Source organism: Pinus tabuliformis, chromosome 9, assembly GCF_031772625.1.
Source record: "Pinus tabuliformis cultivar Carrire ecotype Pingquan chromosome 9, CPIR1, whole genome shotgun sequence".
NCBI lineage: Eukaryota > Viridiplantae > Streptophyta > Pinopsida > Pinales > Pinaceae > Pinus > Pinus tabuliformis.
The window spans coordinates 1767320341-1767348318 of NC_142307.1; the positions used below are offsets into that span (position 1 = coordinate 1767320341).

Here is a 27978-nt window from a genome sequence, read left to right on the forward strand (position 1 = left end):
AATTTTGAAATTTCATTGTGAATGTTGAATGCTCAATGATGTGCATGTTTAAATATTTAAAGTTTAAATAATAAATATTTTAGTTTTCTTGTTTAAAGTTGAAAAATATACAAATTCACATATATTATAATTTATAAAATATAATATTTATATATTATATATATAAATTATAATATACCCCGACGAACCCATGCACCCTGTTTGAAAAAATGACGTATCGGTCCCCATACCCGTACCCGTCCCCGAACTCACGTTTTGCTGGCAACATAGGATAATAGTAAATACATTTACATATCCTCAAATGGATCTATATCTTCTGCATATTGCAACTCTACATCATGAATAGATGATGGGGGTCCTGGAATGTAGGAAGTTACATCAGTAGGCTGGACTGGTGGTGGAACAATATCCTCAAGTAGGTTGAGGTGAGTCATGGCATTCAGTGTCAGGTTCAAGTCAGAGATCTCAGGCTCCACATCCCACATCCTGCTCGGACCTTTTTTATACTCTAGTTCAACATGTGATAGAAGATAGAGGTTGGAATGAACATAAACAAGGTCCTCAGCCTTTGCCGCTCCCAACCTGTTTCGCTTCACTAAATGGATGAAGCCATATGTACTCCAATTCCTCTCAGCTGATGAGGAACTAGCAACCTGTGATAACAACTTGGTGGCTAGAGTAGAGAGATGAATGCTATCCCCACCATGGAAGCCCCACCAAGTAATAGGATCAAGATGCCCTTGATCATCCATAGCTACTGGATCTGAAAAGCTGCCAGTAGACTGTACAAACCCTCCAAATTTTTGGCGGACTTCCATTGCAACTCCCATATTTCTATAAATTTTCGTAAAAGCTGTCTTGTATCCTTGTACCACTTTAGAATCTTTGTTTGGTGCTATTCTACCAGGTAAAGACAAAATTTTAGAATGATAGTATTTAGGGTGCAATGCATATGCCAAAAGGTGTAATGGTTTGGTCATTTTGTTCCACCTTTCTGTAAATATGTCCTTCATTAAATGATAGAATGTTTCATAAGGGTCATTTTCACTTGCCTTGATAATTTCTTTTATCCTCTCCAACATACTATCAATGTTTTCATAAACTTCCCCCAAGCAAGGTGTATCTGTATCAAATGCCCTGATCAAGGTCAAGATTGGTTTAGTGAACTGTAGAAGATATTGGACCTTGTCCCACCATGCATCATCAAGAATGATGGACTTGATTTTTTGCCCTCTATCAGAAGTGGAAGTCCTCCATGATTTCCAACGAGGGTCAATGACCATTGCTTGTAGTGCTTGTCTCAACTCCACAAGTCTCTTTATGACAAGAGTGTGGGAGGCAAAACGAGTTTTAGCAACCTACAAGTTTCATCTATTATTAAACACTACATCTATTATTAATATTAAACACTAATATCATGTATTAATAATAGCCTATGATATTGCTAACAGTGCATAAATACTACAGTAAAATACAGTAAAAATTTAGACAAGTTACAATACAGTAATACAGTAAAAAATAATCATATATTATAAATATTAAACTTACAGTAAAAAACATTAAAAATTTAAACAAGTTACAATACAGTAATATTATTACCTAAACAGTAACACTACAGTAAATTACTAAATATTGTAAATATTATAATGAATTAAATTTGTATTTGTATAGAATATACATTATAGAACCGATGCATAGAATTAATATTATAACTTATAAGTTTATAACACTACATTATATAACAGGAAGTGAATATTAATTACCTTGTTAAACCCCCGATTCCTCTGGTGGCAGCAGACAACCAGGCGTTGCTTTCTAAGTTTCCTTGTTCCCGTTGCTGTGTGTTGCCCGACTGTGTGTCGGCGTGAACAGTGAGAGTCATTGTGTTGTGGGACTGTGAGAGTCACTGTGTCGGCGTGAACAGAGATGTGCTGCGTGCAGGGGGGCAGGCAGTGTGAACAGAGAGTGACTGTGTGTTGCGTGCAGGGGAACTGACGGTGAGCCCGGAACAAATGACTGTGTGCGGGGGGGCCGGCAGTGAGCCTGGGGTGAATGCGGACAAAGGAAAAGCTGAGTGCAGACAAAGGGGAGCAGTGCCGATGTTAATTGTTGAGCGCTGACAAAGGGGACCACATTATAATATATATGCAAAATAAAATTGAAACCTACAGCTAAAATCGAAACCTAAAAAAATTCTGCTTTTTCTGACTTTTTCAGCAAACCATTTCGGCGTTTCCGGCAGCCACCCGCGGGATCCGTTTCCTTGGAAAGTTGGCTGTTTCTAAAAAGTGAAAAGTTAAAAAATAAGTATTTGAGAGGTATTTTTGGCGGATCTGGATCCGGATCTGGTTTGGATCCAGTTCTGGTTCAGATCCGTGGATTTGGCAATACCCCTCTTGCCTCTGCTGGATCCAGTTCAGATCCGTGGATCCGTAAATACTCCTCCTGCCTCTGCCGGATCCGGCAACATAGCTCCAAAGTGATTGACAACTGAGATTTGATCTCGCCTCACTTGCGATCAATAGTTGAGCTTAAAACATAATCACTAAAGTAATTTACTTTACTTCCCCTAAGTTTCTTTATTTCAATTAGCCAAGTTAATAATTATGTGCTTTTCCTAAGTTAAACTTAGGCTAAGTTACATTAGTAACTTGCTCACGCTTAAGCATGTCTTCTAAGGAGATCTGGGGCAACTTCTGCACACCTAGACACTCAGGCTTGTGCAGAAGTACCTGCTACAAACATCAACTGCAATCCCTAAAATTAATTAATATTGAAATTAAATTCAAGCCATAGCAATCATCACACAATAGCTGGAAATCAAATATCAGAAGCATAAATCAATTTCACACATACATAGGTAATTACTCCTTCAAAATCAGATTTTCATTCATTCAAAAAAATTACAACTCTCTTGCAACTTTTAAATATGTATGTGCATAATTAAATACCTGCATATTGTATTTTAAGGGCTTTCAGATTTCCAATTAATGAACAATGGTTAATCAACCATTTAAGATTTTAATATTTATGTTTTGCTCCTAGAATTTTCTGCTATTGTTCAATGCTTATGCATTCCAGATGTGAAATAATAAAGCTTGTGTGCTGATTAGTGATTATCTGTTGGCTTTGGAATCTGGATGCAAGGTTCTCTTTCGTAATGGTTAGTCAGGCTTCAGTACAAACAGAATATTGTCTTGCTTGGTTGATTCTGCTTCTTTGAGAACCTAGATTTGAGATTATTGTAAAGGTAATAAATAAGTGGTAGAATGAATTGAAAAGCACTGTTGAATCCTAGTCCCTGGCCTCAGAAAGATTGATAAAAGTTAGTGGTAAAAATTGATTGAGTGATTGGATGCTGAAGGTCAGGGCGATGCTATTTTTGCTTGTTTCTCTCATAATTTGTAGATTGACATCATTTGTGATTACCCCAGAGTCTTATTTGTGAAATTTACTAATTGAAAATTTGTATTTTTCTACTCATTCAGTTCATTTAAATTGCATACAACACACACACTGGCTGAAGCAGACGTTCAAAAGCTGAAGGAGGGGAAAAGAAAGTTTAAAGCTGAGTTTCCTGCTCGTGGGATGCCATTGTGCAAATGGACAACTACTAATGATTCTCTTCACAAGGTGAGTGATTCCTGTGTTCCACGTTCTGAGATTATCTGAAGTCATTAAGTGATTCAGAGAATGGCATTGATCAATCTGTTTTGGGATCAGAGTTCTACTGTATGATTATTTTAAAAGGATTTTTTGAGATTCAGTCATGTTTTCGAGGATAAACCCACAACATGGCTGATTGTTTAGAACGTGGTTGCTTACTACTGAAAACCCAAGAGCAAAATGAACCAGCGAACAAATCAGTGTATGTTGTGGAGTCAGTAAATGTTACTTTGTTCATTATTTCATCAAGATCACTATATGAGCTGTCTGTTTCTTGTACTAGAGGATGGTTTGTGCTTGAAGCTTTTCATGATAGTTGGAAAAATTTGCTTAGTCCAGTAAATTTAACCATTTGCAGAAAAGTTTTATACAGGTGTATCTATTTGGTCTTGATATATCCCAGAAATACTCTTGGAGAAATGTGATCCATAGTGTCCAGATAACCACTAGGAAGTGTGTCCTTGTCACCAACAACAGTCCTTCTCACTCCTTGCTTGGCAAATGCCAACCCGGGGGTTTTCTTGAAGGATTAGAAGCTCAACTTCAAATATTTTTGGAAAAAAGTTGCTCCAAACCTGCAACAAACTTTGTTGTTTCTTCAAGTCCGTAGCTAATTTATTCAAATCAGGAAAGTTAAACTTCAGATTTATGATTAAATTAGCCAGTTCAACCCAAAAATATTATAATCAGTGATAATCTCCTATTGTTTCTGCAAAAGTGATTGCAGAACAACAAGCTTTCTTTCCCTATAGATGGCCGATTTGACCTTTTGAAACAATAAATGAATGTAAAGTTCCAATATACCAGTCAGTCCTACCAATCTGCGGACTTGTTTATGGGGTATGGAGTCCAGAGAAGAGGAAAACCAGGAAGGTGAATGTGTCAAATCTCTCTGGTTCAAATAACACATTAAACTCCAAGTTGAAAACAGTAAAAGCAATCGGAAGACTGACTTTCTACACAAATGAAAGCATTATTCCACTGTAAAAGAATTTGATTTGCATTATTTTTGAATGAAGATGTGACTACAATGTCCAATCAGCAACAAAAGAGAATGAAATTTTCTCTTAAAAACCGGAGATAAGATCAGATAATTTTATTATTGTCCAATGAATGACCACAAAAGTAGGTCAATAGGGCTAAAGGATACATCCAGTACGAGTACAATGTGTGAGTGCAAACACAACTCCTAGAAAATGCCAGAGCTAAATCTAGGATAAAATGAAGTAAAGAATGATACAACAATAGGACAGCTTCACAAACATGTATATATATTATAACTGGATCAAAGGCCATGGTGACGTAGAAGACTAAGTTAATAAGTCTAGGGCTGGAGGTCAATGTTGTCAAAAATGCCCCGAGTATGATAGCTGATGGTGAGGGGGCGACAGTGGCACTAGCTCGCTATTGGAGTCCTCTGGATCTAACAAGGTGTCTGGCTGCATGATCCTGTGCAGGAGGTAGGAGCGAGGGATAATCCTAGCATGTGAGGCCGAACGAAAGAATCTCTAGATAAGTCTCTAGTTGCTTTGCAAGTGTTGGGGAGGAGTCCATTGGCGGGGGGAACCTTGTGTGGGAACCATTTGGAACTATTCCCTCTGATGCTCTAGGTGTGAGTGAATTGATATGCTGTTCGACACCTATGCAACGATCTCGAGGATATCGGTTGCCCTCCCAAGGAGGGGGGGTGACTGAACGGAGACTGGAGGTCTCACTGTTCTACTATTTGAAATACTTTGGAACTTAGATCGTCACTTGCTCTGATTAGCTGGATCAACCTTAAAGTATGATGTGATCATTCGAATGTCCCTGAGTGTGGCGGGGTATGTAGGATTTGAGATTTGTCTAAATATCTCCTTGATGAAGAAGGCTAGGCATCTCTGGGTAGGATACTGGAACAAGGTAGATAGGGATCGTCCTAAATCTCTATAGAGGCAATCGTAGTGCCCTCTAATCTCGTAGTATAGGGGGCACCTAAAAATGAGGCTCTGCTATGTCTCTGGCTCCTGAAGGTGACACACTTGGATGATCTTATCACATCTTGGTATATGTTGGTCATTCTCTACTCGGAGTCGATGAGAACTCGAAACTTGCCAAGGGGGATCTTGAGTGAGTGCATCCAATGTTTATGCATGTATGGGGGGCAAACTATGATGCCATCTTGTAACTCCATGAGATGCTCAATGTAGAAGGACATCTTTGGGCCCAGGCCCGTCAGGGGTGAAGTGCGAGTGACCTGAATGTACAATTTGTAGATATCCTCTCTGATGCGTTGATTCAGTACTTGTTTGGGCGACATGAGATGGCTTGGTGCAGTAAGGGAGAATTTGAAGGGGGAAGATGCTTTGGGGAGATGGTCAGTGTTTGGAGAAGTCAAGAAACATTCGAAAACCAAGCTAGTATTTTGCCTAAGGGGTGAGCCAAATCGAGGACGTCTGAAGAACAATGTGCAAGGTAGGGGTATTGGTCTCTCCCAACAGTTGAATCTTTGAAAGATCTGACTTTGTGGAGGAAAGAAACCAAGCGAAAGATGACATCGAGGCAGAAGGGGTGGGCACCAAACTTTGCCTGAATAATGGGTTGTGGGACTATACATTTGCATCGGATGATGCGTCTGAGAAGCAAGGTCTGGACTCTCTCCATCTAGGCCCAGTTTGTCTGTACCAAGCTTGGCCCCCAAATCTTAGAGCCATAGAGGACCATGGGTCTAATAATCGCGTCCATGAGGTAGAGTTTGGACAAGATGTCTTGAAACTAACTCTGGAAGCACTATCTCTCAACAAGGGCCAGGGAAGCCTACCCTTTGCTAACTCGAGGCTAGAGGGCCTGTCGCATACCAAAAGAAGTTCCCGTGAACTATACTCCTAGGTAGATGTATGATGTGGCGACCTCGATCTCTTCCCCCCAAAAGTAGAAATGCATGTTTGTAAGAGTTTTCTTCAAAACATTGAAGATCATGACCTTGGTTTTGCCTAGGTTGACCATCAGCGGTCGAAGGTCACAAAAGCTCGTTAGGGTGTCGATTTGTCTCTATGGGCCCTAGGGTGTAGATGCCAATAAGACCAAGTCATTTGCAAAAAGGAGCAAGGAGGTCAACACTTGATGTAGAAGGCAACCATCCCCCTCCTGGATGTGCTCCTGGAGGAAAGATTCCAGCTCATCAGTGAAAATATCGAAGAGGATAGGTGAGAGGTGTCACCCCTGTTTTAACCTAGTGGTACTTTGGATAAGGTCAAAAAGGCCATGTGCCATCCTGAGGTGAGAGAAATGACAAATGTGCTCTAAGAAACTATAGATCCTATAACCACTGGAGAATTCGTGCATGCAATATGTGATGGATCTCAATGACAACCTGTGAACATGTGCTACTTCTAAGTCATAAAGTAAGTGGTAGGTGGAATGGGAACTGAGAACGAATAAGAATGAAAGAAGCCACAACTTGGAAAATTACGGTAGGTGGATTGGAAATTGAAATGAAAAAGAATGAAAGAAGCTGCAAGTCAGCAAATGATTGAATCCTTCTCTAGTGTTCAAACCTACATTAAAAAGATTAGTCCTCCCGAAATGATGCTCCCTGTTTGACTTAGAATAGAGGAGATGAGTTAGGAAATGATTCTCTCTCAAAAATATTGAAATTAATGCATAAGTTGGGTGGATGACTTAACTGAAGATGTGATTCCAAAAGCATTGAAACATGTGGTGAGAATCTTTCTAAGAATCTTTTGTGCCTGGGAGAGGCACTTGACTTGTGAGAGATTGTTGGGTGGTGTGACCCTAGTGTTCTTGAGATGAACACTTGCACTTGGAAAGGGGTTGCTGGGTTAAAACAATGGTTTCTCTTGTGAAGGTGTGTTTTCACTTGTCATGGGTTGAAGATCAACTTTATTGATGTTTGGTATGTGATTTATTTTGAGTGGGTATGAGGTCTAGTATGAATAGTGATAGGTGGCTGATTCGTTTGAGTGGATGTTAGTGTTTGGAGTGGATTGATGCTTATGATAGGCATGCTTAATCATTTGATTGTTTTACTAATTTTTGAAGGCTAGAAGGGGCTGCTTTATTTTGAGATAGATTGATGATTATTGGCTAATTTGTATTTGTTTGAGTTGTTACTCAAAGATTTACAAGAATGATGACCTTGCTTAGTTTTAATGATTGTTATAGATTAGAGGGAGCTTCCAGCATTGCCCCTTGGGGATAGTATTGATTGTAAATCTTGTACATTGCACTTGTTCAGAGATTGATCAATAGATGTGTTAATTTTCCAGAGTGTTCTATGCTGTTATAATCACTTTCAACAATTTCTTCCAATTTCAATCACCCCAATAACAGATAAGCAATTATAGATAGAACAGTAAATAATAAATGCACAATAGAAGATAGCCAAGCACAATGAGAAGCAGAGATTTGGTCAAAGCCCAAGGAAAACCCCACATGAGATACATAGTCCAGACTCCAAATAGTATATCCATCAAGCAGTCAAAGTCAAGGCTTGACTTCCCAAATCAACCAATCCAAAATAAGTCAACAATGAGAGAGAAATAGTCAAATCTGGTCAAAGACACCAATCTGCAATTTTCGGCCTGTGGAGTAACAGTCAACAACAATCAATGGTCTGCCCTAACCAGTCAAAGTCAATGGTCCAGCCTGCTCAAAAAAGTTTGGTCAACCCAACAATAAATTTGGCCTCCAAACCTCAGTCAAACTCAGTCAAAACAGTCCTGAAATTCTTCCTGCAATTCAGTCAACTTCCACAGTCAACTTGCAGTCAAACCCTATTTTCCACCTGTGGTCAACACACAGTCAAAGTTCCCAGAATAATTCGGTCAAGCCAGTAAAAAATTCGGTCTCCAAAACAGTCCTGAAATTTTGGTCAAATCAGCCCAAAACAAAGAAAGTCAACATTGGTCAATGCAGTCCCAAAATAGATTGGAAAGTCAACTTCGGTCAAACAGAAATTCTCCTTCTCCCTCCTTTACATGTGTGAACTAGATCTGTGAATTTCAGATGCGACTTGATGTGATGGATAAGTCTCTAAATGAGGTCAACAAATGTCTATTTATATGTTAGGAGGACCAATTATCATATGTGGGGCCGACTTGTCAAACACAAAATAATAATTTTCATTGACTAATTTTGAAATTTCTTTTGAGGTGAAAGGGTTCCTCCTTGGAGTAGCTGGGCTTCTCCTTGGGAAAATTCACCTAGTAGCTGCCAATTTTAACAAAATGTGGTAGCTAGTCAATGGCTATTGGTGAATCTTAGTTGGTCATCTTTCACATTTGTATTATGTAGAGATTATACTTTGTACTTGATCTAGGTTTTGGAGAAAACCCTAGGAAGAGAAAGGACCACTAGGGTTTGGATATACTCTAGTTGAGCAAAGGAGCATTTGGCATCAAAGATGATTTTTGAAGACTATCTTCGCAATAGATGGAGTAGTGATGAATACATGTGACAATGTTGTTGGATTCTCTCAGGAAGAGGGAGTTGACCTTTCCGTTAATCTTGTTTTAGGTTTGTCTCAAAAAGAGAAAGGCTATTAGAGGTTTTAAGGTGCGTGAGTGGGATGCTCATGTTCATAGATTGATGTTGAAGAATTTCAACCCCCATTCCGGTTATCAGTTTTCCTTGTCACTCCATGCATTTAGTTTTTAAATCCAAGCATGATAAAAATTTTAAAATATGGAAATGACAATATTTTCTGAAAACACAAATTTAGAGATTTCACAACTGCTGAAATTGCAGAAATAAAACACAGTAAAATTATGACAGCCACACACAGAAAATAACACAGTGATTTTTGGTCAATGTGACCCTGGAAAAACCCCCCTACAACTCTTGGGGAAAATCAGTTTGAGAGCTCTTCTTTATTAATGAAAATGCTTTTATAGAGAAACTGAAATACATAGTAAAAATTCCAGCAACCACAAATTACAACTTATCTCGATTTCCGTGCTTGAACTCCGCCTTGAAAATTGTGCCAATTAGCAAACTGCCAAAATAGATTTTTTTCCAGCAATAAAACAACATTAAATGTTGTACAATAGCCTCAAAAATCGTGCCCAAAACTTGTACAGATTGTATGGACTGCACGGATTTCAATAGTATGTCTGCCTTGAAAAGCGTGTCTAAAACTTGCCTTGAAATTCGTGCCCTTGCTGCTGCCCCTCTTCCTCGATTTCTGTGCCTTTCTCTTGCTATACGGTTTTGCCTTGGGATGCGTGCCAATAAACGTTGCTACCCAGATTTGCTGAAATGTCTTCTTGCTGCTCTCCATCACTTCCTCACTAGTCAGGAATTTTCTCCTTGCTCTCTCTTCTCTTTTTCTCAAATGCTCATGAAAGAATGAGTTGATCTTTTTCTCCTCTTCTGCTTGTACTCTCTAAATGACCTTTTGGGTTACCCTAAGATCTAATGGCTGAGATTCATTTAGATCTAGGGATGAGAATAAATGTGCATTTAATTCTTACTTTCTATTTTTTTAACTCACCCACTTAATAAAGACCCACTTAGCCTTTTATTTCCATAGTCATTTTTTCATTTTCTAATTCTTCATTGGCTTTAATAAAGTCACCTTTAAATTAGAATGTAACTTCACCACTTATAAAGTCACTTTAAATTAAATCGACTTTATAAAGTCACTTTAAATTAAATTGACTTTACCACTTATAAAGTCACTTTAGGAGAAAAGTACAAATAAATTTGGACACTTTTCCCTAGGCCAAATATCAAATCTTAGGGAACTTGTCCTTTGATACCCAAATTTTAACATTCCCTCTTACCGAGGAAAGTGTTCCTCACCGCTCCCATCTTGTCTCTGAAGTAGACATGCTTGCCTCGTGGTAAGGCTTTGGTGAAAATATCCGCTACCTGCTCATTTGTGGAAATGTACTCAAGCTTGACAGTGCCCTTTTGGACATAGTCTCTAATGAAGTGATACTTGATCTCAATATGCTTTGGCCTGTCATGAAAAACTGGATTTTTCGTGAGTTTTATGCAGCTCTGATTATCACAGTAAATTACTGAAGGTCTCAATGCCTGACCAAATAGAGCAATCAACATCTTGCGAAGCCATATGGCCTCACAACTAGCAAAACTAGCAGCCATATACTCTGCCTCAGTTGAGCTCAATGCAATTGACTGTTGTTTCTGGTTGATCCACGACACAACTGCCGAACTCGACCCAAAACAACGCCCGCAAGTACTCTTCCTATCTGTTAATTTTAGGTATGTTCTATGCTTAGAGCAATTTATTTCAATTCTCACAGTGAGCTCAATATCTTTTCCAGATTAGCAATCACATCAGCATAATAGTAAATTGAACATAGAACATAAACATAAATCGCAGAAGACAAGCCAAGATGTGGTGCTAGCTAGGGACAAACCCCAATGTGGGGAGACCCTTGATCAATTCTTCTTATATGTTCTTCAATAGTTCAACAGAGAGAGAGAGAGAGAGAGTACATTTACAACATAAGACAACACTTTGACTTATCTAAATAAGAGCATAGATCATCTCTACTGATCTCGGATCAGTACCACTCTTGCTGATCCCAGATCAGTACCAAGAGAGAGTGAGTTATATCACTCTTATTGACCCAAAGTCAGTTTCATTGATCCCAGATCAATGTCATACCACTCTTACTGATCCCAGATCAGTACCAAGAGAGAGTGAGTTATATCACTCTTACTAGCCCGAAGTCCGTTTCATTGATCCTAGATCAATATCACAAGGGAGTGCCTCAAACCACTCATACTGATCCCAGATCAGTTCCAAGAGAGAGTGAGCTATATCACTCTTACTGACCTGAAGTCAGTTCCAATTGATCCCTAATCAATGGAGGTCATCTTAGCATAGGGAGTACGGTAGATACAACGATGCGTCCATCGATAGTACTACTATGGTCCCTAACTCCATTTCCCTACTCATTGGCCAAATGAGAGGTACTTCCCATGAGTCCCACACTGCATGGGTAGGATGCCACGACAAGAGAACCACTCATCTTGTCCATAAGTCGCCACGGGGTATCACAGGGGAAGGCTGAACCATTCACCCTGTACACAACGCACCATCAGGGGAGGGTGAGTCGCCCTATGGTCGCTTGTTGCTCCAAGTACCCCAAGCCCCTTGGAGCTCCAAGAGCTCAATGCATGCATCATACAGGACCCTCATAAGAGGGTCTCTCAACGACTTCAAGTCGTTCTTGAAAGTTACAAATTTGACCTTTCCTCGAGGCTTATGAGGGTCTCTCAAGACTCCATGTCATTTTGGAAAGTCACAAATTTGACCTTTCCTTAGGGCTTATGAGGGTCTCTCAACGACTCCAAGTTGTTCTGGAAAGTCACGAATTTGACCTTTCCTCGGGGCTTCGACAGAATGTCTGCGACTTGCACATCAGTACCAATGCGATGAAGCCTTCTTGCTCATCGATGTACCATATCCCCAATAAGGTAGCATCTGATGTCTATATGCTGGAGCAATCATAGAATATGGGATTCCTCAATAATCGAATCCCCCTCTGGTTGACACAGAAGATCACGGTGGTATCCATCATGTGTACAAACAACTCATTGAAGAGCTTCCACAGCTAGGCAACTTCACACGAGGTCATACTCGTAGCTATGTATTCGGTCTTAGCGATGCTTATAGCAACTGACTTTTGCTTCTTGCTCATCCAAGATATTGAAGCAGAACCCAAAGAGAACCAGCACTCAGAAGTGCTCTTGCGATCCTCCACACTGCCTGCTCAGTCAGCATCAGAATAATCATGCAACTTAACATTTCCGGCAGTGTATCTCAATCCACGAGAGGTTGTGCCTTGAAGATATCTCAAATGATTCTTAGCACCAATCTAGTGAGGCTTTACTAAATATGAGCCCAACATGCTAACTGCAAAGCATATATCCAGACGGAAGTTCACCGAGAACATCAATGCGAATGAGTTTATGAAACTCAGAGGCATTTCCCAAATCTGGTCCGACATCCCTACTACATAACTTCTGAAAGTTAAGATCCATCGAAGTATTCACGGGCTTGCAGTTTACCATTCCAAATCTGGAATCCAACTCCCTCTTACTTTTGCAAATGAGAGGGTCTGCACCTGTCAGAAAGAGGTCGTCCTCAGAAGGTGCCGGTATGAGAGGTCTATCATCCACAACCTTCAAGCAATGGTTTGGATCGGCTTCACTCCTAGTGAATCTCAGCTTCATCAGACAGCTATCAATCCTCTCATATCAAGCCCGGGGTGTTTGCTTCAAGCCATAAAGGGCTTTCTTCCACTTGCATACATGAGATTCTCGATCATGAATCTCAAACCCCTCGGGTTGTTCCAAATTTGTGGACCTGCTACATGAGGGGAATGGTCCCCTTGTAAGATTTTCCTTTGGTACATCTCGGACATGTACCTTCATGCTCTTCTTGAATTCAGGCATCCTTGTCATCATCTGATTCACATCGGGTGGGGCCTCATAATAAGCAGACCTCCAATGCTATAGACGAGATGTGTCAACTGACATGGTCCCTAATGGACTTCCTGCAACTTGATACAAATTGCCAACCCTGAACCCATGAGTAAAAGCATCTTTGAAAATTCTATTTTCAAACACGTACCTTTCCATCGATGAATGCCACCCTGAAACCTTTGATTTCCATTGCCGAAATGGACACCAGGTTCTTCTTGCAATCAGGTACATAAAAGAGATTCTTGTAAATGAATCGAGTTACCCTCATTCAATTGAGGGGTAACATTCCCTACACCCTTTCCGGGATAGGTGGCATTGACTCCAAGTATAATCCCACGATCGTTTCCATCTGTACCAAATTAGAGAGTGCACCCTTCTATCTGATGAAGTGCCTTGAAGCACTACAATCAATAAGCCATATTCCCAAAGAGTCTGGAGGAGAGGGCCAATATAAGATAATGCTGCTTTATCTTGTTAGAAATAACATTTGATTCTTCATGCCTAGAGTTCCTTTATTTCTTCGAGGAGTTGAGTGTTTCCTTGATGACCTGCATTACCTGTCATTCCTCTGATCATTGAAGATGTCCCGAAAATGATTGTTATCATCATCAAGTGATGTGTCCCTACCATTTGGACACTCCTTCGCATAATGGACGAACTTATTTCAAACAAGGCATCTATCTTTCCTTCCACCCTTAGATTTGGACTTCCCATTGAAGTGATTTGTAGGCCATCAAAAGCTTTCGCTGCACCATTCTGATAATGTTCTCTGCTTCAACTTCACCCTTGGTGAATTAGAAGAGGGATTAGGAATCCACTGATCCTATTGTCCTTTCCCAACTGTCTTCAGTGATTGGTAGTTCACTCTTGCTTGGGCTTTGTCTTCACCTCAGCTCTGATAGCATGTTAATTTTAGGTATCTTCTATGGTTAGAGCAATTTATTTCAATTTTCACAGTTAGCTCAATATCTTTACCAGATTAGCAATCACATCAACATAATAGTAAATTGCACATAGAGCATAAACATAAATCGCAAAAGACAAGCCAAGACAAGAGGACACAAGATGTGGCGCTAGCCAGGGACAAACCCCAATGTGGGGAAACCATTGATCAATTCTTCTTATATGTTCTTCAATAGTTCAACAAAGAGAGAGAGAGAGAGAGAGAGAGAGAGAGAGAGAGAGAGTACATTTACAACAGAAGTCAACACTTTGACTTATCTAAATAAGAGCATAGATCATCTCTAAGAAGATGATACATGAGGTAGTTGAACTCAGTTGAAGACATGCTACTTCAACTGATTTTCCAAGGTGACTCCATCACCTTGCTGCACCTATCATCATGCTACACCTCACTGTGCTGTACCATGTTGCACCCATCATCACTATGCTGCATCTCATCATGCTTCACTAGTCATGACTGTACCCATCATTGTGCTCAATGTATACTGCAAAGTATCATCACGCTGCACCACTGTCATTAAGCTGCTCTTCATCACATGCTCCCATCATCGGGCTGCACTCGATCATTATGCAGCACTATACTGCTGTCTCTAACACCATGCTGCATCCAACTGCTGCATCTAGATATGTAGCTGCATCCATAGGCTGTATCTTAACATGTTGCATCAACTGCTGTAGTATCCAACCATAATGCTGCATCAATATTGTCCACCATGTGACCTTGCTGTCCCATGTATCTTTGCTGCACCATGTGACCTTGCTGTCCCATGTATCTTGCTGCACTATGTAACCTTATTGTCCCATGTATCTTGGCTCCACCATGAACCATAGCTGCATCATGAACTTGCAGCACCAAGTACCAGCAACACTAATCTAAATTTGGTCACAACATTTGACCCAACACACCACACAAACGCTGTTGTTTGTGACTCCATTACTGCTGTAATTTTTGGGACTGGTTAGGGCACACAACAGTCCCTAACTGTCCTCAAATCTGGCCCAAAATTGCCCTTATGAAATGCGGCCTACCCTAGTGTGAACCCTCTGCCTCCACGCTGAAGATTAGGGTATAACATGACCCCAAAACAACCCACATTGTCCCTTGCTATGGTGGTATGGCCTGCGGCCTACCACACAGCCTTGCTGTAGCTTACGGCCCACACATCAAACCCAAACAGCCCTCCTCTGCCTCGGCCCTCTAGGAAGATACCTCGGCCCTCCTAACAGCAACTCGGCCTTCACATATGACCCTGAAACAACCTCCAAAAACCCACGCTGTTCTGTCTTCCTTACTGCGGCTAGGGCAGGATAGACCTGCGTATTTGGGCAACGTGAATAGGCCTTCTTCACCGTGCTATGTCTCTCCTTTAGGTAGCGTAGAGGGCAGGTTGGGCAGCGTATAGAATCAGGGGTCTCCTCCCTTGGACTGCGGCTAGATCATCCATTTTAGGACTGCAGCTAGGGAAGCTTGTTTAGCCTCCTTTCCTCCTGCATCTAGGGCTTCATCCTCCTATATTTCTTTTCAACTAAAACCCAAAACAAGTGGAGAGAAATCAAGAGTGAAGTGTGTGTAGAAATGACTATCAAGTCACCTCCTTTTATACTAAAATGTTGAGCAGATGTGGGGGTTATTTGGTTGTTGGTCGACCTTGACGAATTGTCCCATAACACAAATAAATTCATATCTCCATGAATACTTATCGGATGATCTTTAGATCAATTCTACACCTCTCGATGAGAGGGGTCCAAAAAAAATATTAGCTGCCATAAATAAGATGACCCACATGGAGTTTGGCCCTAGTTTCCAATTTTAACACTATTTGAAGCACAACCTGCTCGATTTGAATCCGTGTACCCTGCCAGTCTCACTCCATCACCCTGTCTATAATCCAGACCAAAATACACATTCCCCTACAAGTAATGAAGAATGTGTTTTGCAACCAGCCAGTGCACTCTCCCGGGCTCACACATGAACTGACTCACACTGTTAGCTGCAAAACATATATCTGGTCGAATGTTGACCAAATACATCAATTTACCAATTAGCTGTCTGTATAGAGTAGGATCCACCAACTCGGAATCAGAAGCGTGAAGCTTCTTCCAATTAGTGATCATAGGTGTAGACATGGGTTTGCAGTCCTCCATGTGAAATCTGCTAAGAATATCCACAATGTACTTCCCTTGTCCCAGGAAGAAATTCCCCTCCTCCTCCGATGCCTCCAATCCCAGAAAATAATGCATCAAGCTGATATCCTTCATCTCAAACTCTGAAGCAAGATCTCTCTTGCAATCCTCAATGAGTCTCTCTGCACTAGTGATGATCAAGTCATCAACATACAACACCAGAATGAGAGGCTCCTCACCCACCACAATGAAGTATAGGTTCGGATCAACCTCACTCTTTGTGAAACCCAACTGCTGCAAGTATGTATCAATCCTCGAGTACCAAGCTCTAGGAGCTTGCTTCAGGCCATAGAGTGCCTTTTTCAATCTGCATACATGGGACTCCTTCCCATGCACCTCAAAGCTGTGCGGCTACTCAATATAAACCTCCCACTAAATGAAGCCATTGAGAAATGCGGTCTTCACATCCATTTGGTGGATCTTCCAACCCATCTCTGCTGCAATCGATATAATGGAGCGAATAGATGTATACTGAGCTACGGGTGTGAAGGTCTCGTCATAGTCAACTCCCTCTACTTGTGAGAACCCTCTCGCCGCGGCCCACAAATCGAGCCTTGAACTTCTCGATGCTGCCATTTGCAACATGCTTTATCTTGTAGAGCCATCTGGAAGTAACGACTGATTTACCTTCAGGCCTCGACACTACCTCCCAAACATCGTCCTTCATAATAGAAGATTACTCCTCCATTATGGCCTCTCTCCAGAGTTGCTCTCTGGCTGCCTCCTCATAACTAGAAGGCTCGGAGTCAACAATGCTTGTTACCAATGCCATGTAACTACAAAACTGCTCTGGTGGTTTGCTCTCTCTAACCTATCTCTTTGGCCCAGGAATTGATGTGGCCGCGCACAAGGTATCTTGAAGCCACTTGGGCTTCCTCTTCCCTGTGCATACTTCTCCCACTGGAGTGAGAATTCTCATCATCGTCAGAAGCCTGAACTCCTGAAGGCCTGCCAACCGACGTCATGCCTGAATCTATGCCTGTAGATGCTGAAGTACCGTGCGAACTATCCATTAGTGGACTACCTTGTGAACTGCTTTGCGGATTGCCTTGCATGTTGCTCGAAGAACCACCCACTTGACTCTGAGAGCCGCTGCTCACTGATGGACCTAACGCTGTAATCGATGTACCTCATGATCCCTGACCACTGGATCCCTGTGACTGACTCAACTACTTCTGAGGGTCTGGTGACTTTGGATACTCTAACTCCCGTGACCTCCTGAAAGCTCTCCCTTCCTTGAACTTCACATCCCACCTGACAACCACTTTCCTCTGTGCAGGAATATAAATCCGATAAGCTTTTGAGGTCTCGCTATAACCCACAAAGATGCCCTTGTCTGCAATGGGCTCTAGCTTGGTCCTGTTCTCCTTGGAGACATAGGAATATGTAAGGCACCCAAAGATACGAAAGTGCCCAACATCAGGCTTCTTCCCTGAAAAAGCCTCCTCCGGAGTCACATTCCCAAGGCACGATGTGGACTCTTGTTCTGCAAGTACACAACGGTGTTGCAAGCCTCTGTCCACAAAAATAAAGGTAACCCCTGATCATGAAGCATGGCTTTGGCATCTCCTACAATGGATTTGTTCTTCCTCTCTGCAACCCCATTCTGTTGGGGGTTGTAAGGAACTGTGAACTCCCTTCTAATGCGCGCCTCAGCATAAAAATCAACAAACTCACCAAGGGTATACTCCCTTCCATTATCCGACCTGAGGACCTTGATCTTCCTACCTGTCTGGGTCTCCACAAGAGCTTTGAACTCTTGAAACCACTTGAAGACCTCACTCTAGGTCTTCAAGAAATAAATCCAGGTCTTCTTGGAGTGGTCATCAATGAACAAAACATAGTACTCATAGCCACTCAAGGATACATGAGACATCCGACCACTCCCATCGGTATGAATCAAATTAAGGATCTCGGTCGCTCTGCTGCCACTGCTGGGAAAAGGGGATCTGACAAACTTCTCCATAACACATCCTCTGCATACATCAAGGTGATTAGAACTGAAATCTGGCACACCAATGGCGATCTCCCGCGATGTACTCAAGGCCCCATGATACATGTGCCCCATCTTGCGGTGCCAAATCTCACACAACTCTAAACTGCTAGATCTGCTGTCGGTCTTGTCTCGGGTGCTGCTACTCAATGCCATCAGGGGTTGGAATGAGAACTTGTACACGTTCACATGGCGCACACCAATCACTCTAGCTGAAGAAGCTGGAGTTCCCCTAGGATATATAAGCACCTGCTCTCTCCTGAACAACACATCATACCCTCTGTCCTCAAGTGCTGAGACGGATATCAGGTTCTTTTTCATTCCAGGCACATATAGAACATCTGCCACTTTCAACGGAGGTTTGGGTCCCCTATCAAATGTCAATGCCCCCACATTGATTGCTCTAACCATGCTGTCATCACCAAGTACTACCTCCATATCAGTATCATCCTCTAAAAGCTCTGAGAAGTACTCTCTAACTCCTGTCATGTGGCGAGAAGCACCACTGTCAACATATGAAATGCTATGATCCGGATTTAAACAGGAACGCAATAGATTACAGAGATAACCATAAATATAGAGATGCGATAACCATAAATACAAAGATGCAGCGGAAATAATACTTCATTTCATTAATGGAAAATACTGAAATATGCTTACAAACAGAAATGGAGAGAAACCAGCTAGGGCGATGGTAGCTTATCTCTGAGAAGAGATGTGGCGGCTACATGCCTCTGAACTGTTCCGAACCGTATTACAATGAGGCTCGAAGGCCTATTTATTGTTGAGAAACAATGGAAAACCCTTCACATCCCGAAACCTAACCCTAGAAGATGAAACGCCAAATTGTGGGCCCCGTTTGGGTAAATTGGTACATCAATTTCCCGGGGTCGTAACTTTGGCATACGATCTCCGTTTGACGCGCACGATAGCTCGTTAGAAAGATCTATCCGAGTACTACCAAAAAAAACGTCGTTTAGGGCCTCAAAACGGCTCCGGAAGTTCGGGACCCGAAAAAACTGCTAAAAATAGTAAACTGTGGTGTAATTTAGGAAACTGAAAAGACTGAAAGAGACAGTTGTGGGGGTCCAAATGGGTTGGTGGGTGGCCACCAACATCCACCTGGATCATGCTAGAAGATGCTCTGCTAGTAATGGAGAGTGCACACTCCCTCTGAACTTGTATGTTAGGTGATCTTGCACTAGTGGCCTCACAAGCTATGAACCCAAACTCCCGATCAAAGCTCTCTAAGAAGCTCTCTATCTCTGCAGAAGCGGCCATGGGTTTGTCTCTCCCTTTCTTGTTCTTCTTCTCCGAACACACAACAACATAGTGTCCCAACTTTTCACAATTTCAACATTTGACTTTGGAATAGTCCTTCTCCTTGTTCTGCTGCTTGGCTTTACCTTTGCCTTTGCCTCCACTGTTGGAAGCTTTCTTCTTTGCTCTGCCCTTCTTACCTCTTGCTAACAATGCCACATTGCCATCCTCTTCCACCTGTTTGGTTGCCCTAAGATGGTTCATTCTGATCTCATTCTGAATGCCATCATCCCACAATCTCTCCCAATCGGGAAGGTTTTCCCGTGCAACAATGCCATCCACAAAATTATCCCAAGTCCTGGGAAGACCATTTAAAGCAATCCTCACCAACTTAGTGGTATGCCGTAACTCTGTCAGTCTTTGTGAGGTATGCCGTAGCTCTATCAGTCTTAGCCATTTTAATGGCCTTCAGTTTCTCTTTTAGGACCATTTTTCTGTTTTCATTTGAGCTCTGGTAAAGACTGGTCAAGGCTGTCCACATCTCATGTGCATAAGTCTTTCCTCTCACATGAGGAATGACATGATCTTTGACTCCTTCCAGAATCAATCTTTTTGCCTTAGCATTCTTTTTGTTAAACTCTACCAACTGTATAGGGTCAGCAGGTACTGCTACTGGGTTCTGTGTGGTATTTACCATAATGCCCCAGACTTCTGCTTCCTCAAAGATGCTCTGGATTCTCTCCTTCCATGCACTGTAGTTGTTCTGCCCATCCAACCTGTCTTCAACTCTCAAACTCAAAGACATGTTTCACTGTCCTACCAAATTGAAATTTTCAAATATGTGGTAAAGGTTTATGTTTTCTGTGTAAAAATAAGCTTGCTGTAATTTTCACTTTGCTGTCCCAAACTGCACTTTTCAGCCAACCAAGCTTTGATACCATGAAGAATTTCAACCCCCACTTCGGTTATCAGTTTTCTTTATCTCTCCATGCATTTAGTTTTAAATCCAAGCATGATAAAAATTCTTAAATTTGGAAATGACAATATTTTCTGAAAACACAAATTTAGAGACTTCACAACTGCTGAAATTGTAGAAATAAAACACAGTAAAATTATGACAGCGACACACATAAAATAACACAGTGATTTTTTGTTAATGTGACCCTGGAAAAACCCCCCTACAACTCGTGGGGAAAACCAGTTTGAGAGCTCTTCTTTATTTCTGAAAATGATTTTACAGAGAAACATAAATACACAGTAAAAATTCCAGCAATCACAAATTACAACTTATCTCGATTTCCGTGCTTGAACTCTGCCTCGAAAATTGTGCCAATCAACAAACTGCCAAAACATAATTTTTTTTCCAGTAATAAAACAACACTAAATGCTGTACAATGTGCCTTGAAAATCGTGCCCAGAACATGCTGTATGGACCGTACGGAATTCAACAATATGGCTGCCTTGAAAATCGTGCCAAAACTTACCTCGAAATTTGTGCCATTGTTGTTGTGCCTCTTCCTCGAATTTTGTGCTTTTCTCTTGCTGTACGATTTTGTCTTGGGATGCGTGCCAATAAATGTTGCTGCCCAGATTTTCTGAAATGTCTTCGTGCTGCTCTTCTTCACTTCCTCACTGCTCAGAAATTTTCTCCTTGCTCTTTCTTCTCTTTCTCTCAAATGCTCATGAAATAATGAATTGATCTTTTTCTCTTCTCTTCTCGTTTTACTTTCTAAATGACCTTTTGGGTTACCTTAATATCTAATGGCTGAGATTCATTTAGATCTAGGGATGAGAATAAATGTGCATTTAATTCTCACTTTCTATTTTTTAACTCATCCACTTAAATAAAGACCCACTTAGCCTTTTATTTCCATAGTCATTTTTTCACTTTCTAATTCTTCATTGACTTTAATAAAATCACCTTTAAATTAGAATGTAACTTTACCACTTATAAAGTCACTTTTAAATTAAATTGACTTTGCCACTCCTAAAGTCACTTTAGGAGAAAAGTACAAATAAATTTGGACACTTTTTCCTAGGCCAAAGAGCAAAGCCTTAGGGAACCACTTGTCCTCTGGTACCCAAATTTTAACAGATGTTAACCCTTTATGGGTTGTAGATACTTTTACGACAAGCTTGCTCATTTGGGATCAATGAGTTGAGATGTATGCAAATTTTTATCTTGTATTTTGATAGATATGATTCATTTGTATTGGTCTTGTTTGGATATGTGGCTATCTTGTAGAACTTTTTGGACAATTCCTGATGTGGTGTCAAACTATTTTTGTATGTGATGTTGAATTTAGGGATGTTATATGCCTTTATTATCATAGAAGGCAATTGTTCTTTGGAATCCCTAGTAGGGGGGGAATTGTGAGGTGAAGTGGGAGTAGCTTGGTTTCATGGTGTAACCATGTTGCTTTGATTTTGTTCTTCCATGTTCTTCATCCCAAGGCCAAGCTGTAGAGTGCTTGGTTAATTGCTTGGAGAGAGACACATCTTTGTGAGTAGTTATTGCTTGGATGATGAGGTGTGTGGACTTGTATGTGTGGGAGTGACTCCCACGGATGCTTGCAAAGTAGGTATGATGTTGATGTCATGATGGAGGAGTATTCTTCTAGCTTTGTGGAGGCACAGGTTTTGAAGTTTGTATATTTCCAGGGAGTTGATTGGTGTTACAGAAACACTTTTCTTGCTAAGAGGGAGTGTTATCTTTTGTAGTTACACCAATTGTGTTTTCAGTTAGCTAGGAGAGTGCTAGGTCTTTTAGCCCCTTGGTGATTCTTGATGGACATATAGATGGTCTAATTTGAGTGGATGCTTGACCTTGGATCAATGTTACGAGAACTAGACCAGGACTGTCAAAACCAATTGGTCAGATTGATTTTAGGGTCGTATTAGTCCAATTCATGGATTTCGACTACAAATGGCTAGTTCCATAGTGAACCAGTTGGTTCCGTATTGGAATAGGGCGTGGTTGTGTATGGAATCCATAGTAGGGGCACAAGTTTTAAAGTTTGTATATTTCTAGGGAGTTGATTGGTGTTACAGAAACACTTTTCTTGCTAAGAGGGAGTGTTATCTTTTGTAGTTACACCAATTGTGTTTTCAGTTAGCTAGGAGAGTGCTAGGTCTTTTAGACCCTTGGTGATTCTTGATGGACATACAGATGGTCTAATTTGAGTGGATGCTTGACTTTGGATCAATGTTACCAGAACTAGACCAGGACCATCAAAACCATTTGGTCAGATTGATTTTAGGGTCATATTAGTCCAATTCATGGGTTTTGACTAGAAATGGCTAGTTCCATATTGAACCAGTTGGTTCCATATTGGAATAGGGCGTGGTTGTGTATGGAATTAGACTTAAATCACTGAATCGATTGACTTCATAGAACATGGCTAGGAACCACCAAATTTCAATTGAAAAAACAATAAAATAATTAAAGTGAAGCACAAAACCCAACCCTAATAATTAATGGTAATATTAAAATTTTAAAGTAGCTTTTACTTACTTTTTAACATTACCATCAATTGTTTCAAGAGGTTTGAGAGTGGTTCCAACCTCGTTGGACTTCATTGAGAGAAAGTATAGGCTTAGATCCCATTCAAAATTCAATAGACTTAGAAGTTTTTAGGATTTTGTGGTTGGTAGGATTTCAATGTTTCCACTGGATTCTATAATGTACAAGGGAATGGTATTGGCACTTAATCAAAAAGCACCAAGCTATCCATGTACCTTTGAACTCCTTTGGAATGACCCTAGTGAAAATGTAGTCTTCAAGCAAAGTCATTGATTTGGCATGTTAAGCTTTCGTTATTATATTTTAATGCTCAAAAGGTAATATAGATGATGAGGATCCTAGTATAGGCAATGTTTTTGATGATATGTAGTTATTTATTGTAACATGATTTATTTAACTCTAGAGGCCATTCAAGGCCTCTTTCTTAATGTATTTTGGTTCAAAGATGAACTACAATTGGTGCTATTTTGGTGATATGCACCATTACGTGCTGTATACATGAGAAACTTGGCATAATTGTGTATAAAGGTTTGGATTCATGTGGATGCACATGAATATGTATGTTGTTGTTGTTGTTGTTTTTTTTTTTTTTTTTTAATTTGTAGAGTTTGTGTGTTTTTTGGTCGATTGTATTTTTGGTCTAGTTTTTCTTTTCCCGATTTTTTTGAGATTCAGTTTGGTTCACATTTTTGGGATTGATCAACTCAATGACTGGTATAATTTTGTTAACATTGACTTGGATAGAGTGGTAGTATAGTGCACTTACCTAGGGGGTTGTTATTCTATCTAGCAGGATGACTAACCCGTTGGATGCACACAATAGGGTGCTGGTTGCTTGATTAGGAAAGGTATCAACCGAGGAAGACGAGCACTAGGCACTTGGAGGAGGGCACTTAGTCCTAAAAGCATGGGACCATGTGACAGACTTTTGAGGTTGGAGACTTGACTCGAGGATGCTTGTGTCAAGGAGCATACTTCATGGAAGTTGGTTGTGGATGCAGACACATATGTGAAGGAGAAGCATTGGAGCAAGTAATTACCTTGGTACACATGTTGAGGAGTGTTAGGCATAAGAGGACATGTGGCACACATATAAAGGAGCATGAGGACACTTGGAGTATGAATGGAATATGGTGCCCTCAAGGCCTGAGTTGCTTTGAACCGCCTGGCAAAACCATCCCAAACTCAAGTGAGTGCAACGATTCGTTAGAGTCTAAAACCATAAATGCATCTAAGTGGACCATACTTAAGTGTTAAGGGCATATTAATACTTCAAACCAAGATCACCTTCAAATATCTAACTAGACCAAGTCTTGTAAAAGTGTTCCCTACCTTTGTAGGGGTGGCTAAGTAGTCAACCCTATTAGGTGCTTCCAACCCCCAAGGGGAGGTGGCATTTCCAAGGTCAACCCTTCAATCCATAGGTGTTAGTGAGAATAGGTGGCAATGGAGGGGAAGGACTTCATGGCCAAGTGCCATGGTCAGGGGACCAACTAATGAGAGTCCACATCTGAGTGTATAGATGTAATGGAGGGAGCAATCGTGGAGGCATGAGTTAGCCCTCTGGTGTGCCTGGACTAGGGCTAAATATTAACCCGCCTGGTAAGGTGAGAACAAGCTTACAATCAAGATCTATTAATCATCTAGATCACCCTTTTATCCATGTTAAAATGCCCACAACTTTAAGTAAAATCACTCGATTGCAAAATGGTCAAGATACATGTTGAGTAGTTGCCCACCTTCATCGAAGATAAATAATAAGATAGTAATTTTATCAATGTCCAACGAATGACTGCAAAGGTAGGTCATTAGGACTAAAGGATACATCGAATACGAGTACAATGTGGGAGTGCAAACACAACTCCAAGAAATTGCCAAAGCTAAATCTAGGGTAAAATAAAGTATAGAAGGATACAACAATAGGGCAACCTCATAAACATGTATATAATTGGATTAAAGGCGCTGGTTATGTAGAAGACTTAGTGAATAAGCCCAAGGCTAGAGGTTGATGATGTCAAGAATGCCCGAGTCTAATAGTCAATGACGAGGGATGCGATAGTGGTGCTGGCTCACTATTGGAGTTCTTTGGATCCAACAAGGAGTCTGGCAGCACAATCGTAGGGGGGATGTAGGAGGAAAGAAGCTTTGGATATGTCTCTAGCTGCTCCGTTGGGGTTGGGGAGGAATTCATTGGGGGGGGGGTAGGGGTTGCACCTTTCTTGGGAGCCGTCTAGAACTAATCCTTTTGCTGCTGTGGGTGTGAGTGAATTGATGTGCTATTCGACACTTCCACAACGGTCTTGAGGATACCGGTTGGCCTCCCGAAAGGGGGGGGTTGAGGGGGGACTCGAGGTCTCACTGTTTTACTATCTGAAATACTATGGAACTTAGGTTGCTGGTGAAGATGGTGGAGAAAACTAGCATATCATCATCAATGAGCAAATGTGTAGGGTTGTTGGCTGGCTGGTTATCCAAGATAGGAGAATTTTTTTCTCCTATGAGATTACCCATTTTGGTGGGTAACAGTACTGAAGTAGTGCTACTCAATTGAACAAATACTAGACCCCCCTGTGGCTAACTAAGTAGGATTCTATATTCTTATTTAAAAACAAAAACTTAGCTCCTAACCCCAACCAATGTTGGAAATTAATGGTAATGTTAAAATTTTTAAAGGAAAAGGCAAAAAATCCTTTTATTTAAATTTTAAACTTTACTATTAATTATTTAAGGATGTTTGAGAGTGGTTCCAACCTCATTAGACTTCATATGAAGAAAGTAGAATTTCATATTCCATTAAAAAATCTCCAAACAAGTAGTTTTCAGGATTTCAAGATTAATGGGATTGCAACCTTTTAATTTAATTCTATCACGTATAAGGGTAAGGGATTGACATTTAATCAAGAGCGGCAAGTCATTTATGTACCTTGATGTTGGTGATATTGATTGTGAATTCCTTTATCATGGCCTTAGCAAAAATGTACTCTTCACTGAATCCAAAATCATTGGTTAGGCATGTTAATCTTTTTCTACCATATTATAAGGTCTAGATTAGGTAGTTTCATCAAAATAGGGTGGTTATAGGTAATGGTGGAACTTTGCTTGTCATTTAAATGTTCTTGCTTGTTTATTCACAATGTTTTGTTACAAACTTTTTTTTGTTGGAATCTTGGTTTGAAATTTTTAAAATATATTTTTTCATTAAAATTTAAATATTTTATGTATTTTTTAGTAAACTGTCACTGAAATCAGATTGGTCTGATTCCATCTGAGTCTGAGTTGACCTTTGTCTGGGTCTGAGTTTGAGTCCAAGTTTTAAAACATTGCATACAATATGGTCGACAATGTTTCCAAGGCATTTTGGCTGTTTCTCGTGATGGGCACTTTTTGGGAAATTTCCATGCCCACCTAAGTGCTGAAGAGGGGCATAGGACTTTTAGGAAACTATTTTTCTATCCATGCCTATCGTCTTTTATTACAAAACCGAGATAGGGGATTGATCTTTGAGGAGTTTGTCACCTTGATAATTAATGGTAATATTAAATTTTTAAAGTAAAGTGGATGTTCTCCTTTATCTTAGCTTAAAGGATAGAAAAGGTAAGATAAACTTAAACTTTTAACATTACCGTTAATTGTTTTTGGATGTTTGAGAGTGGTTGCAAGTTCATTGGACTTCATATGGAGAAAGTTGAATTTCATATACTTTTCAGAATTCAGCAGACTTAACAGTTTTCAAGATTTTAGGGTGGAAGGGTTGTAGTGTTTCCATTGGATTCTATCATGTATGAGGGTATGGAATTGGTGTCAGTCAAAATGACCCATCTATGGTATTCTACATCATGTAATCCTATATGAGTGTTAATATAGGCATGAGTCTCCCTTGAAAATGTTACTTATGTGTATCATTCTTATTTTCTTGCAAGATAACATGTTATTCAAAACAAAAAAAAAAGAAAAAAAACTTTATTCGATATTTTTTGTATTTTTTATATACCATGTTTCCCCATTTAGCCATTTGGGGGGGTGACAGGGGGGGGGGGGTTCACATTTCCTGATGTTCCTATTTCAAAAACTTGTACTTGTTTCTTGCAACTTAGTAATATACCAGATTCACATGTCATCCTGAAGGGAGCTGGTTAATGTAGCTCACATTTCTCAATATGGCTTGCATTTTAAGTTATTGGCAGTCATGCTTTCTGTTAGTAAGATGAAAGGAAGTTGGGGCACTTTTAACTTTCCTTACTGCTATTTGTAAGATAGATCCAAAATTGGCGATATCTAACTGACTGAGCATACAATAATATGTTGACCAAATCTGAGTAATATTATAATTGGAAGAGTGAATACCTAATTGAGGAGGGTGCCTGTGTTGGAGAATTTTTTTTTAAAGAAATGCATCATATATTATGTCATGAAACAAATCCTTATGTCATGGAGAAAGATATTTATTGTAATTCGTCTGATTTTCTGTAATAGACACAACTCTGATGTTGTAAAGTTTCTCTTAGAAAGACCCTAGCTAATTAGCAAGGTTGGCATTGCTAACTTTTCAATTACTCTACTTTGCGGTTTCTGATTACTTTTTCTTTTCAGGAGGATGATAGACTTGCAAGTTATGGTGTGCAATCACGTTTACAGAAACATTGGCAAAGTATTCATAAAAAGCCTGATTGTGGCGATTTTACTTCTGCTAAACAAAGCCAATTCTTTTCTTTATGTAAGTGGAATGACATTTGTTGGGCACACTTTATTTATGGTGTATAATTTAGTAGATTATTTATTTTTGTAGTTATCCATGTTTTCTTTCCTTGAGAAGTCGTGAACAAGTATGAAACTTGATGATAACTGTCAGTGCAAATGATGGGAATGTTTATTACTAGATCTTCCTAAGAGTTTTCCTTCTTTCATTGCATATTAAATTATTAAT

The 27978-nt window shown here is 40.3% G+C and overlaps 1 protein-coding gene across 5 annotated transcripts in view; it reads left to right on the top strand.

Moving 5' to 3' along the window:
* LOC149155853 (protein NUCLEOLAR FACTOR 1-like) overlaps positions 1 to 27978 on the top strand; it is a 252395-nt gene that overhangs the window by 41045 nt on the left and 183372 nt on the right. For all 5 annotated transcript variants that reach the window (XM_089446073.1, XM_089446075.1, XM_089446076.1 and 2 more), the window contains 2 exons: positions 3489 to 3633; positions 27645 to 27768. In XM_089446073.1, coding sequence (XP_089302199.1) covers positions 3489 to 3633; positions 27645 to 27768 — 269 coding nt within the window. The remainder of the gene's footprint in view (positions 1 to 3488; positions 3634 to 27644; positions 27769 to 27978) is intronic.